The 15,120-nt window shown below is 40.3% G+C and overlaps 1 protein-coding gene across 3 annotated transcripts in view; it reads right to left on the reverse strand.

The window, feature by feature from the left end:
- Positions 1-15,120, reverse strand: part of tbc1d32 (TBC1 domain family, member 32) — a 173,442-nt gene that overhangs the window by 144,709 nt on the left and 13,613 nt on the right. For all 3 annotated transcript variants that reach the window (XM_052024592.1, XM_052024591.1, XM_052024593.1), the window contains exons 6-7: positions 1,610-1,681; positions 1,157-1,282 (exon numbers count right to left, since the gene is read on the reverse strand). In XM_052024592.1, the coding sequence (XP_051880552.1) occupies positions 1,157-1,282; positions 1,610-1,681 (198 nt within the window). The remainder of the gene's footprint in view (positions 1-1,156; positions 1,283-1,609; positions 1,682-15,120) is intronic.

A 15,120-nucleotide genomic window follows, 5' to 3' on the forward strand; every position in this document is an offset into this window, starting at 1 on the left:
TGCCAAATTTATATAATTTTCTACTTTTAATTTAAAATCAACCAACTGAGGATCTGAACAAAAGAAAAGCATAAAATGTTGGAAAAACTCAGGTCAAGTATTATCTTTGGAAAGGGAAACAGAGTTAATATTTCAAGCTCAAGATCCTTCAACAGAACTGGTAAAGCAATGAAATAAATTAGTTTCAAATTGTAAAGAGGGTAGGGGAAGAATGGGTAGCATGAAGGGACCGTCTTTGATAGGGCATTGCTCACAATAATACAATTACAGAGGAGGGGAGAAGAGGGGAGGGAGAAGAGACACAAAAGAGAGAAAGCAAAAAAAAGAAATGTTAAAGCTGTGAAATGCAGATCTGAAACCAAAATGTGAAGGCTGGAGATGTACATGTGTAACTCAGCGTTTCAAAAGCTATCAAGCTTTTCACAACTTAACATCTCCTTTTATTTGTTTTCTCTCTCTAACTGCTCTCATTAATCTGTTAATCAGATGGCTCTATAAACATTGGATCACCCAGAAAACCCTGGTTTCTCGTATCAGAAATATCCTCTTTGTTTCACCCATACTTCCCCATCCTTTCTGCAACTCAAAACTAATTTGTTTTCTTATTTCCCCGGTTCTGATGAAACCCGAAATGTTAACTCTGTTTCCCTTTCCATAGATGCTGCCTGACCTGCTGAGTGTTTCCAGTATTTTACTTTTAATGTTATATTGTAGCCTGCTACACCCTCATCTCAGAAACCTTATTGCCATGCCATTTGACTATGTACTGGAGACATACATGGAACACAACCTCTAACCAGTCTCTCTGCCATGCAATGGTTTCCACCCTCCATCCTGCTACCACAAGACAGCAGAAGGAAAGTTTCAAAAAAAAATGCCTCTAATCATGATGCCACACATTTATAACTATTTGCACAAATCCAGTTTACTTTAACACCTAAATTTCTTAAAATACTAGTTTGTGATACTTAAACTACTTTAGCAAAATGACTGTAGCCCTAATAGATTCTAACTAATTTTTCTAAAATAGACAACAAAAAAAGAGTAATTGATCAGTAAATGCAAAGAGTTAACTTAAGAAAATCTTACAGCATTCCCCAACCTAATAGTAACTTCTAGTGTTTAGTAAATTCGAAGTATTTAGTTTAAACATTACACTCAGTGTAGAGTCTGGATCTGAAAGAGCTGCTGCGAGGTATTTGCAGAGAGTTCCCCAGTATTCACAGTTCAATACATCAGACGGAGGAGCACAGCAGAGAGTGTGCAAGGCATCCCGTCGAACCTTAAAAAGAAAACTTGAAGTCAATCGATTTCTGGCATGAAGGTGAATTGAATCAACTTTAATATTTAATATTAATGTTTAGGTCTCCAAGAGCAGCAGAGCATGAATTTGAACAACTGAAATGCTGCATGAATAGTGGTTGATTCAATCTGAAAATATAGTAATTTCACCTAGAAGACAGCCTCCTTATCAATTATATTTTATTTACTGAAGCCAAGTGAACATTAATTTGCTTAGTCTACTCTTCAACTGTCAGTGCAACAGAAAATCACTCACGAAATATTGACATCCATAATAATAATGGACATCAAATAATGCCACACTCACCTCCTTTGACTGGCTGGGATCCATTCTTCCTATTATAATTTGCAATTGTTCCTGATTCATAAATGTGTAACTCTGCAGTAAAATAATGAATTATATTTGACACATTTGCTATTTCATGAAAAATATATATGAAGAATTTTAGTTTACAAGTGTTTATTGTTATTAATTTGTTTTATTGACTACAAGTGATGCCTTTCAATTGCTCTGCATATATTAGTGAAACTCCTTACTGGTAAAACAGTTGTAAATGATTGTATGTACTTATATTGGCACCAGGATCTTGTTGTAGCGATTTCCACATACAATTTTGCTTTGTAGTGTGTATATATGTACTGATTTATGAAACATTTCAGACTTTGTTTGTCATGAGTCTCATAAGACATTTTTCCCCAACAAGAAATATGGCCAGTATAATGAATGAACACATAATATCATAATTTAATATGGCATATTTAAAAAATGGACATACAGAAGTATGTTGCACTATTACACAATCTAGTTGCCAAATATCATTCAAATCACTATAAAAAAAAATCTACAAATTATTCAGCCACAGTCAGTAACTAATATTTCTAAAATCCAAGATGGGGTTTCAACAATATATGTTATACAATCGCTACATTTTAAGTTTGTGTGTTTAATATTCTCTTAATTGTGGTCTTGGACAGGTCAATGACCCTTTATCAGAACTTGGATAACTTATAAATTAGACAAGTTTTAAAAGATGCAGAGAAAACTAGGGGTAATGAGAAAAGGAAGAACAAAAGGGAAGGTGTGCGCTGGTGTGGAGAATAGATGGACAGACGAGTCCAGATGACGTCAGCTGAAAGAAGGCTATGTATTATAGGGAGACCTGAAAAGGATTTTTTTCCTCTATTCTGCTCTTTCAGATTTTATTTGTCTTCACCATTTAACCACCTTCAGAAATACCTTTACCAACTTCTTTCATTTTGAACTTTTCCTAGTTCTGACGAAAAGACGTGCTGAAACATTGTATGCTTCTCTTTCTGCAGAAGCTGCCTGATATGCTAAATATTTCAAGATTTACCATAACTGCAGTATTTCACTTTTATAATTTTCCAAGATGTGTCAATATTATTCAAGTGGACAAAAGTGATAGATGTCTTTTATCTTCCAGTAATTTCTGCCCTGCAACATTTCCCAAAGCTATAAAGAGAATATTTATGATTAGTTTAAAACTGATGCAATGAGCTTTTTGAAGCTGTTCTGTAACAATTTCTGCTTGATTATAATCAACTTTATGCTGCTTGCTCATTTACTTGAATTTTACAAGCACTCAACACTAACTATTCTATTCACTGGCATACCAACTTAGCCAGGGGCCTAATTTTTTTGGTGAATTGCATCATTTAAAATTATCTTTCACTTTTTAAGGACAGCCTGCAACTCTTACAAGGTGGTGCAACAAGTGTTAGAACTCATTCAGACCTGAAGACATTAAAGAATGCTTTAACACAAGAAACTGCACATTTCATGGTTTTCATATAATGCATTGAAAGCCTTGCTGAAGGACATGGAAATTAGGAGAGATGTTATTTCAAGGAGCCAGGTGTATGATAAAGAGCCAACGTGGGTAAATTACTGGCTGGCAATGTCAAGAGCCAAACTTGAAGAATGGATATAATGCTGCAATATGTTTGATGACCTGGTATAAGTCATGTCCCATGAACACATCATCAGATGACAAGGCTGCTGGTGACAAACACTGTTCAATGCAACACATCCCAATCACCTACCTGCAATCTCTAACAATGAGGACCTGGTTCCAACTTCAAATGCTTTGTCCCACCTTCCCACACTTCGGATTGCTACATGCCTTATCTCACAGCATGCAAGCACTGAAATCTATTCACAACCACACATGCTAAGGTGCAATATGCATTAATCTACTTCTCTCGCTCTTGAAGGACAAGATGAAAAACAATCATTGGCAGCAGCAAACAAACTGACAGGTGAAAGGTGCAGCTGATTCACCTTACTCCACAGAGATGCCACCATTGATGAGGGTATTATGAAGACACAAGGCCAGAAAACTTTGAAGACAATGGCATCCTTCTACTTGATCCTCAATCAAACATCCAACTTGTCCTTCATCACACAATTGCTTCTGAGTTACATGCTGTATATTGCAAAGCATTCAACTTTGAATCTACCCAAACCACAGCCTCCAGCTGTGCTTCTTTCCCCTTTCAGAATGCCAAAACTGCAACAATGAAGCAATGGTAGAAGAATAAGCAGCAAGTTAAAATGGTAACAAGTAGATTTTGCAGGGTGGAGCATGGTGCTGGCACTTAGTAACCAGATCCAATTGCCCCAGACTTACCTGGTTCAGATCCCTGATGTCAGAAATCAGCCTGGACCTGATCAGAAAACAATAACATAGTAATTGTCATATAAAATGTGATGTTAGGCAAGGGATAAATCTTAGTGAGGTCATCTGGAATGATCTCACAATTCTTTTCAAAATGGCCACCTAAGGGAACAGTTTAACATCTCTTCCAAATGACTGCATCTCTCTTGGGTCAGCTCAAATTTTGGAAAGGAATTTGGTACTACAACTCCCATGTTCAGCATCAATACACTGAACACTGAGCCTTTTCTTTCTACCATGGATGTGATGGGCACCTCTATGAGCTAACTTGTGGATCTAATGATTCTGCAGCATTCCACAATCAACATGTCAGCTTCCACTGTGGCATTACCAAGTTTCTGGGTGCTGCAGAGAATAGTAATGGCATCTGTTGCAAGCCCAACTTATTGCCATTGTGGCTGTAGATACTAGTGGTCCTCTGTTTTTGTTGATGTATAACTGAATGTAGGTAGGTGGCTGCATCTGCCCACAGATGCATGTGTAAGGCCCGAAACCTGGTCTCCGTCATCTTGAATCCCTTGCCAATGGACCAGGACCTCGATCTGTCAAGATTGGGTGGTAGCTAATGTACAACTGCCAACCCATATTTAGAGAAATCATGCACAGGCAACTTACACTTACTGTAATGGGAGAAGTCGTCCTCAGTACTGAGGGACTGCCTAAGAAGAGCAAAGATCAAAAAAAGCTCACAGGAAGTCCTTCACTAGGATTGACAAGGTGCCAGCACAGGGGAGCAGGAATCTGACAACCTCCCTCATAATGACAGCATAATCATTAAGTGACCAGCCCTACCTTGCCTTTGCTGTTGCCTCCTAGCTACAACTATCACTCATGGTGGAGATGTGTAGCTGAGGTTATACCTTCTAGGCACAGAGTTGTTCAAGATCATCTTCCAAAGGCTTCCACTGTCCACTGACAGTCAGCAGCCTTCCACCAACTGTGCAGTAGACTCTTAAAGAGAGGGAGGGACATAATGCATTTCTAGAGCACTAGGTCAAATAAAGGCATGTGGAACTCAGACACTAGGAGTGAAGTTGGTATTTCTATGGATTTTGACATTTTGATTTACAAGCTTGTCTTGAAATATTTATTTTTTTTTATTTTTACTTTGTGACAAGAGGAAACTGATGGTTCACAACCAGACAGGTGGGATTATTGGTGAATGTAGAGTAGGGATGGCATTTACTGTATTGCAGATTGACATGTTATTGTCAGAAGACAGCCATCTAAGTTGCTGCCTCCCCTCCTCTTCCTTCTTTCTCTCCTCTTCCTCCCTCAAAATTGTAGACTATATCTGATCACGAGGGTTGAGACCTCAGGATGTAAATGCTGTGCAGAATATAAGGGACCTTTACAAATCTGGAACTCTGCTCCGAGGAATACCATAGGGCTCCTCCACAGCAGTATAGCCAGTGGAATTGCTTCAACATACCCACAATCAGCTCCATAACTTTTTGTCTGATTGAATGGGGCAGATGCACCAAAGGCAAGAACCATGTCAAAATTAGGTCACACTCTTTAACCAGTAGTCCATCTTTGTTTTGATATTGTACCTCAAATAGGTTTCAGTAGATACTGTCACTGACTTCTGTATTGCAATAGTGGATGGCAGTCTAGAAGACGTTGAAAATATCTGCAGCATTCTACCAGGAGAGATCCTGACAGTTGATGGTCACGGTTATTAACCTCGACAGTTACTAGAATACAGGTCCGAGGTTACAACTGAAGTTGCGACAGGTGATATTCTTCACTGAGACTATCCTCTGTGAAGCAAATACGTCTCTCATAATGTTCAGATAAGAGGATTGCTCCCTTCAAAATCCTGGCCAAACACAGCCACCAACAGAGATTCCTTTCTCCTTTCCTCGTCGTCTTTTAGCAGCTTTGATAAAGTTGTGGCCCAGTGGTTAATTTACTGGACTTCTAACCCAGAGGATTGGACTAAATATCCAGAGACCAGAGGTCGAAACCCACCATGACAACTGCAGAATTTAAATTCAGTTAATAATATGGAACAAGTCTCAGTAATAATGACCACAAAACCCAGTAGTTTAATCACAAAATCCCATTTAGTTCACTCGCGTCCTTCAGCAAAAGAAATCTGCTAACCTTACCCAGTCTGGTCTATGTGCAATTCCAGACCCAACAATGTAGATAACTCTTAATTCTCCCTAAGGTAGCCAAGCAAGTTATTTAGTTGTAGGTGGCCAGCCAACAGCTTCTAAATGAACAATTATGTGCAATAAATGCTAACCTTGCCACAATGCCCAGATCTTGAAAAAAATAAGGAAGTTTGTTCCACTTTGCATGTCCTCTATTCATTCTCCCAGCTATGTTGTATTTCAAAGGGAATACCCTTGAATGCATTTGTGTCTGGGAGTAACAGACTTTGTAGAAGCCTTAAAATCAAAACAATATTCTCTAGCACATAGTTCATCACTCCCTGTTGAATTCAGAAACCTAAAAGAAATTTTAAAAAACACCAAACTAGATAAGGAATGGTAACAATTACCAGTAGAACTCAAGTAGTGGCAAAACTACAAGATCCCTTTAAATAAGCACTGTTAAGGGGCTCAGAGTATGGATGCACTGTAAGTTAACTGTACAGGTTAATGGAACATGAAAATACTCAGTGGACAGAGTGTCAATATTACATCTGGAACCAAATATGTTGCCTAATTGAAAGAACAAAATAGACAAGGAAAAGAGAACAAAATAGGGAAACAGGCTGAATTAGAGTTTTTAACTTTGAAAATAAAGAGAAGGCAGAGAGAGTTAGGAATGGTAAGAAAATATGAAGAACAAGCAAGGTAATATAAACCAGTTGCTTTTGAGAATTAGTGTAATGAACCTGGGGAAGGAAGGAGTAACCACCAGCTTTGTATGCAAAATATAACAAGATTCCTGATGCATAAAGTACAGAATCAGTGGGTAGCATCATCAAAAACTGTAGAAACGAGATGAAAACATAATTAATCTAATACCCATTCTAACAACTTACTTACAGCAAGGTATAATATTCATTGAAATCAATCTCTATCAATTAGCCTAAAACAGAGTCAGAAATTAGATGGAGGAGAAAACAACGGTATATAAGTTTCAAAAAGATAGATCCAAATGCATCTTTTTCTCCAAAGAATGCAGCTTTTACTTGTCTCACCTTACTCATAAAGAAAGTAACAGATTAAGAAATCTAAGTTACATTTATGAGTGCAGAAACAACTATACATTCTGAAAATGTAGGGCATCAAAGTTTATATAATGTCAGGACAATTAATATATACTTGGCCCAAGTATTTGAGGCATCTAAAATAAAATAAATTTGATTTAAGATCAAAGCTAGCAAATCCATGACCCATAAAGAACTTTAATGGAAGACCTCATGGGGAGATAATTATTTGTTCAGTTTTATCGAGGCTAATGAAGGAGCAGAACAAACCATTCAGCAATTTGTAAGAAATCTTTTTGCCATAAATTGCTAATTTTAATTGATGGAATAATTATGAAAATTACTGCTAAACTGAGCTTCTTTTAGTTAAAAAAAAGGAATGTTTGTATATCCATGCATGAGGCACAAATATAGAAAAAGACAAAGCGAATGTTTCCTCATCTTGAAGGACAAACTATTTTGGGATTTCTAGTTCACTCTTCTATCTCCATTAGCCACTTTCCTTCTCACAGCAATTTTCTGTGCAACTGCAGGACATGCACAGTTGCCCTGTTACTTCATATCTTCCCGTATTCATGGCCCAAAACACTCATTCCACATGAAGTAGAAATTCACTTGGACTTTGTTTAATCTAGTGTACTATATTTGGTGTTCACAATGTGGTCTCCTTTGTGACAGAGAAAACAAACGCCTCGATAGCCTTGCAAAACACCTTTATTCAGCCCACTATGCTGACCTGAGCTTCCAATCGCCAGTCATTTTAATTCTCCATCCCACTCCCACTCTGAATTCTGTGTTTGACTCCTATACTGTTCAAAGGTCAACATAAGGTTGAAGAACACCACCTTATGTTTGACCCTCAGGACTCATTATTGAATTCAACAATTATGGATCACCAGTTTCTCCTGTTTGGCCAGTTACGATACAAGATCATCCACCCTAACTCAGTTTTTTCTCTCCACAGATGCCACCTGATCTGTTGGGTATTTCTCACACTCCCTTCTGTTTCAGATTTCCAGCAACTGCTGTGTCCTGCTCCTCACAGTTCCAGCACGCTCTGTTGACTTTCATTCTTTTATTGCCTTCCATTCTTTTATTGCCTTCATTCATCTATTAACGAGACAGCAGTGACAGCACTGTGTCAAATGGACAACCTTGGTCTCCACTCTATCACAGATATTCATTTTATTCTTTCCACCCCTCCTCCTTTCTGCAATATAGAATACAGGTTTCCTCATTATTCCAATTCCAATGAAGGATCATCTTTGCAGATGTTGACATGTTAAGTAGTTCCAGCAATTTCAGTTTTATTTCAGATTTCCAGCATCTGCAGTTTTGATTTTCATTTCAAATTTCTGGTGTTAGACATTCACCCTGAAAAGAATTAAAGTATGAGGGGAGAATTAAGGCTGAACTGAGTAATAACACAGTAAAGGGAAGTTGCTGTCTGTAATGGAGGAAGAGTTTCGAGGAGGGGGCATGCCACAGATTGGAGGAATCAGTGATAAAAAGTTGAAGGGGAAGAGGTTATGATGGAAATGATGTGATGGGAGCAAACAAGTAATTGAATTGGAGATAGAAAGGGAGATACTGAGGCAATTCTTTTTAATCTACAAACATCTGCTCATTGGTGAATTCCTTCCACGTGATACCATGTCAAATAACAACAAAAAACAATTTGAATTAATGTATTGGATAAGAACTCTACCAAGAAGCACATTTTCATGAACCACATGTGGACTTTTTGTTTAAATCAAATGCTCTGGCACACCATTTCCAGATTTTCAATCTGGATCCTCCATGTATCACCTTTTTGAAAGTCATCAAAATGGCCCAGCCCTATTTAGGCCATTGCCAGAGAGCCTGAGGCACCTATTCATAGGTCCAAAGTTATACTGCATGGAAACTGGCCATTCAGCGTAACTTACACACGCTGACTTTGCAGTCTATCTACACTAATCCCATTTCTTCATGTTTGGCTCATTTCCCTCCAAACCTTTCCTATCCATGTACATGTCCAAATGTCTCTTTAATGTTGTAATTGTACTTGCCTCTACCACCTCCTCTTGCAGCACCTTCCATACACCCACCAACCTTTGTGTTAAAAATGTCCCCCTCAGATCCCCTTTAAATCTTTCCCCTCTCAGCTTATACCTATGGCCTCCAGTTTTAGACTACCCTATCCTGGGAAAGTGATTGTGATGATCTACCCTATCTATACCCATCATAATTTTATAAACATCTACAAGGTAATCCCCCAGCCTCCTGTGCTCCAGGGAAAACAGTCCCAGACTATCCAGTTTTTCCTTGTAACTTAAGCCCTCCAGTCCTGGCAACATTCTTGTGAATCATTTACTGCACCACCTTTTGCTTAATTACATCCTTCCTACAGTATTGAAAATAGAACTGCACACAATATTCCAGGTACAATCTCACCAATGTCTTGTACAGCTCTAACATGACATTCCAACTCTTGGATTCAATGAAGGCAAGCATACCATATACCTTCTTCAATATTCTGTCTACCTGTGTTGACACTTTGAGGGAACTATGCATTAAGTCTCGCTGTTCAATAACGTTCCCCAGGGCCCTGCTATTCACTGTGCATGTCCTGTCTTGATTTAACTTCCTAAAATGCATCACTTCACACTTGTCTGAGTTAAATTCCAACAACCATTCCGTTGCCCACTTTCTAAGTTGATCTAGGTTCTGTTGTAACCTTTAGACAACCTTCTTCACTGTCCACTAGACTACCGATTTTGGTGTCATCGGCAAACAATCATGCCTACCTTCTGTTCCAAATCATTAATATACATCATGAATAATAAAGTTCCCAGCACTGATCCCTGCGGGACATCACTGATTACAGGTTTCTGATCTGAAAAGCAACCCTCTACTACCACAACCAATTGTGTGTCCAATTTGCTATTTCACACTGGATCCCATGTATTCTAACCTTCTTGTCCAGCCTACCATGCTGGACCTTGTCAAACATAAAGTCCACGTACATAATATCCACCATCCTGCCCTCATCAATCCTGTTGGTCACCTCCTCCAAAACTCAATCAAATTTGAGAGACGTTATCTCCCACAAATGAAGCTTTTCTTATTTAGATTACTTCTAACTTTCCTTGACTAATTCCTACCCTAATTGTTACTTTAAATGGCTCTGTGCCCCCCATTAAGCAAATCCCATATGCAAGATGTTTGATTGACCCACTCACACAGTCATTTCCTTTCTAGACATCCCCTCCAATCATAAGCCCAACCAAACCCCTCCAATCATCTACCAAATAACACACCTAGAACATCTTGCCAAATGACTCGTACCCAATTATTTCCACAGCCATCCCTCAAAACAATGCCTAACCTCTATTCTCTCCCCTCCCTCTCCAGTCCAATCAATCTCAGTGGTGGGAGATCACGGAAGGAAGTGCATACGTTTGCACATGTAAGCCTATTTTACACATAGAAAGCCTCATGCACAAAGGAATTTCAAAGCCTGAGATCTTTGCACAGGACTGGCATGCTTTCTCTGTGGCACCACTTTAACTAAGTACACTACATTTTCCATGTTGCAAACTTTTACAAAGTAAAACTTTCCATAGCACTTTATAGAAGCATTATTAAACGCTATGGACTGACTTTCTCTCCAGAAGGAAAGCCCCTATGACGTTTACAAAGGGGGTCAAGACCAGGTGCAGTAAATGGCTTAAGCAGCCTTATAAGGAAGAAGATTAAAAGGAACAAGACCTAAAAGCAGAGAGTGAATCAGAGTAAGATGGAAATAGATGGGGAGAGAAAGGGGAGAGATTTGAGGCAGAGAAGAGGAAGAAAAAGTGAGAGATGAGAATTACATGGAAAATATAACTAGGAAACAGGTGCAATGGTCTAATGACTCAAAGTTGTTTTTCATTCTCTGTATAATAGGATGACTTCTTGGAATTAAACCTACTTTTTTGCCATGCGTAGTATGCTTCTTTATTGGGTCTAAAGGCAGATGAGTTGCCAGGTCTTGATGGCCTGCACTCATGGGTTTTAAAGGAAGCTGCCACAGAGATAGGGGAGCGATTGGTTGAGGTGCTTCAAGCTTGCGCTGCCATTCAATATGATCATGGCTGAACTAAATCACCAGTGAAAGCTCTCCCTTTCTCTCTCCTCACCCATTCCCTCTCCTCACCCATTCCTTGCTCTCTCTCTCTCTAGCTTTTTAATCATTCTCCCTCCTGCACTTCTTCCTTCCAACTTTTCCTCAAATCCATTTGAGCTGATAGTAGCCTTTTGTCTTGATTAGACATTTTCAATGCAACAGCAAACCAATACAAATATTTATATATGCATACTTTTTCTTAATTACAATGATGACTCCTGCTAAATGAGAAGTGTATTCCAGAAGAGCCAAGTCACTTGTGTGAGAAAGTGGCCTTCAATGAGTTTATCAAGGAAATTAAGCATTACTGTAATATAATTCAAACAATGCCAGCTACAATTTGCATCCTGCAGTTTCTTGTAGCGCTGGAATTTAGAAATGATTGCAAATTTGTTAAAACTTGACATCATTTTTACATCAATTACAGTAATGAGGTTGGTTGTATAAAGCCTTAAGTCATGAAATCCTGATGCATGGCTGGTTCTCATACTGAATCCTCAGAGACTATAGATGGCACCATTTCCTTAAGCCCTCCAGACTTACTTAAACTCTGTAACCTTTGTCACTTTTATTACAATCATACAAGTGACCTGCCCAATAGGCCAGACATATACAAGTAGGATAAGAAAAACTGAGCCAGTATGAAATGAAGACATTAACTGCTCACAGCCCCAGAAAATGACTGATGGCAGACCGTGACAAAAAAACAAAGAGCAAAACCCATTGTGCTCTACACTTCAATATACTTAAAGGGCCTCTTGGCTCACAATGAGGTGCTTCACAAGAAGTTCAAGTACTTAAACTGTTTAAACCAGCAAAGAGTACTGTTTTTGGAGAGTTTAACTGCTGATTAGCTAATTTAATGGGTGCTTCAGTGGTCCCTGGTAAATTGGTTTATTGTTGTCACATGTACAGATAGTGAGAAACTTGTCTTGAATACCATCCATACAGATCATTTCATTACAACAGTGCATTGACATAGTACAAAGTAAAAAAAACAGAATGCAGAATAAAGTGTGATAATTACAGAGAAAGTGCAGTGCAAGTAGACAATAAGGTGCAAGGCCATAACGAGGGCAGGCACGGTAGTGTAGCAGTTAGCGTAACACTATTACAGCACCAGCGGCCCGGGTTCAATTCCGGCCACTGTCTGTAAGGAGTTTGTATGTTCTCCCTGTGTCTGCATGGATTTCCTCTGGGTGATCCTGTTTTCTCCCACTTTCCAAAGGTTAGGAAGTTGTGGGCATGCTATGTTGGCGCCGGAAGTGTGGCAACACTTGTGGGCTGCCCCCAGAACACTCCATGCAAAGATTCATTTCACTGTGTGTTTCAATGTATATGTGACCGATAAAGAAGTCTTATGGGAGGTCAAGAATCCACCTTATCGTACCAGGATACTGTTCAATAGTCATAACAGCGGGATAGAAGCGGTCCTTGAGGCTGGTGGTACGTGCTTTCAGGTATTACCTTCTGCACGATCGGAGGGGGGAGAAGAGAGAATGTCCAGGTGGGTGGGGTCTTTGATTATGCTGGCTGCTTTACCACGACAGCGAGAAATGTAGACATGGAGGGGAGGCTCGTTTCTGTAATGTGTTGAGCTGTGTCCACAACTCTCTGCAGTTTCTTGCAGTCACGGGCAGAGCAGTTGCCATACCAAGTCCTGATGCATCCAGATAGGATGCTTTCTATGGTGCATCGATAAATATTGGTGAGGGTTAAAGGGGACATGCCAAATTTCTTTAGCCTCCCGAGGAAGTAGAAGCGCTGGTGAGCTTTTTTGGCCGTAACGTCTATGTGGTTGGACCAGGATAGGCTATTAGTGATGTTCATTCTTAGGAACTTGAAGCTTTCAACCATCTCGACCTTAGCACCGCTGATGTAAACAGGAGTGTCTGCACTGCCCCCCTTTCTGAAATACATGACAAGCTCTTTTGTTTTGCTGAAATTGAGGGAAAGGTTGTTGTCACTAGGTTCTCTACTCCGAATCATCATTAAGATTCGGCCCACTACAGCGGTATCATCTGCAAACTTGTGGATGGAGTTAGGGAAGAATCTGGTCACATAGTCGTGAGCGTATAGGGATTAGAGTGGGGGCTGAGAACGCAGCCTTGTGGGGCACCAGTGCTGAGAATAATCGTGGCGGAGGTGTTGCTACCTAGCCTTACTGATTGTGATCTGTTGGTCAGGAAGTCAAGGATCCAGTTGCAAAGGGAGGTGCTGAGTCCCAGGTCTAGAAGTTTGGAGATGAATTTGCTTGGAATTATATTATTGAAGACGGAACTGTAGTCAAAACAACAGTCTAACACAGATGCTCCAGAGACGAGTGTAGGGCCAGGGAGAGTGCATCCACCATCGACCTGTTTCGGTGGTAGGCGAATTGTAGTGGGTCGAGGTTGTCTGGGAAGCTGGAGTTAATAAGTTAATATGTGCCAATGACCAGCCTCTCAAAGCACTTCATGATGGTGGATATCAGAGCCACTGAGCGGTAGTCATTAAGCCACGTTGCCTTATTCTTCTTAGGTACCAGGATGATAGTGGTCTTCATAAAGCAGGTGGGAACGTCAGATTGAAGCAGGGAGAGGTTAAAAATTCTGCAAATACCCCTGCCAGCTGATCTGCGCAGGATCTAAGGATGTGGCCAGGAACACCATCCAGCCCAGATGTTTTCCACTGGTTCACTCTCCAGAAGACTGATCTTATGTCTGCAATGGTGACTGTGGGTTCAGGTGCACTGGAGGCTGTTGGGGTGGGTGGTGACATTCCAATCCCCTTCTGTTCAAAATGTGCATAGAATAAGTCCTCATCGGGAAGGGATGCGCTGTTGTCGGCAATGCTGCCTGACTTCGTTTGGTGGCCCCTTATAGCATGCATGCCTGCCACAACTGACAGTTGGTCTGGGGCTCGATTTTGGACTGGTGTTGTTTCTTGGCATCCCTGATAGCTTTAGAGGCTGTATCTTAATTTCTTGTATCGGTCAGGGCCATGTAATTTGAACACTGGAATCCTGGACTTCAGTAGAGAGTGGATTTCCTGGTTTATCCATGGTTTCCGGTTTGGGAACACCTGGATTGTCCTCTTTGGTACACAATCCTCCACACATTTGCTAATAAAGTCCGTGACAGTGATGACATACTCATCTAGGCTGGCTGCTGAGTCTTTGAACATGGATCAGTCTATCGACTCAAAGCAGTTGCGCAGAAGCTCACCTATTTCCTCAGGCCAGCACTGTACGACTTTCTGTACCTGGTCCTCACATTTCAGCTTCTGTTTGTACGCGGGGAAAAGGACCACAGCCTACTGGTCTGATTTACCAAAGTGTAGGCAGGGTGTGGCTCAGTAAGCATCTTTGATGGTTGTGTAGCAATGGTTAAGGGTGTTTGGGGCCCTGGTGGGACAGGAGATGTGCTGGTAGCATTTTGGTAACACAGTCTGCCTATGAGGAGGACACTCTCCTCCAGCCTGGTGAGGAGCTGCACCTGAAGGCTCCCTTCCCATCTGGTAACACTTACCCATCCCTATCAGTTTCTGCCTTGAAGAAATAAACCTTATATTATTAATCTGTCTATATGGCAGATGGGGTGGGGGGGGGGGAAGAAATGGGGCAGACAGGAAGGTGAGCTAATAAGATATAAAGAAAAGAGTGAGAGAGATTGTGTTGACATACTTACTGTTGTTATGGTGCTTTGTCCACTGTGGGTGGATTTTTCCTCCTGGCATGTCCTGTTAACGAGCACTTCAATGTCTCTCTCAGAGAAATCTGGAACTCTCCATGTTTTCTCTAACCACGCTCTGTCCTCCAT

The sequence above is a fragment of the Pristis pectinata genome, chromosome 10, assembly GCF_009764475.1.
Source record: "Pristis pectinata isolate sPriPec2 chromosome 10, sPriPec2.1.pri, whole genome shotgun sequence".
NCBI classification, from domain to species: domain Eukaryota; kingdom Metazoa; phylum Chordata; class Chondrichthyes; order Rhinopristiformes; family Pristidae; genus Pristis; species Pristis pectinata.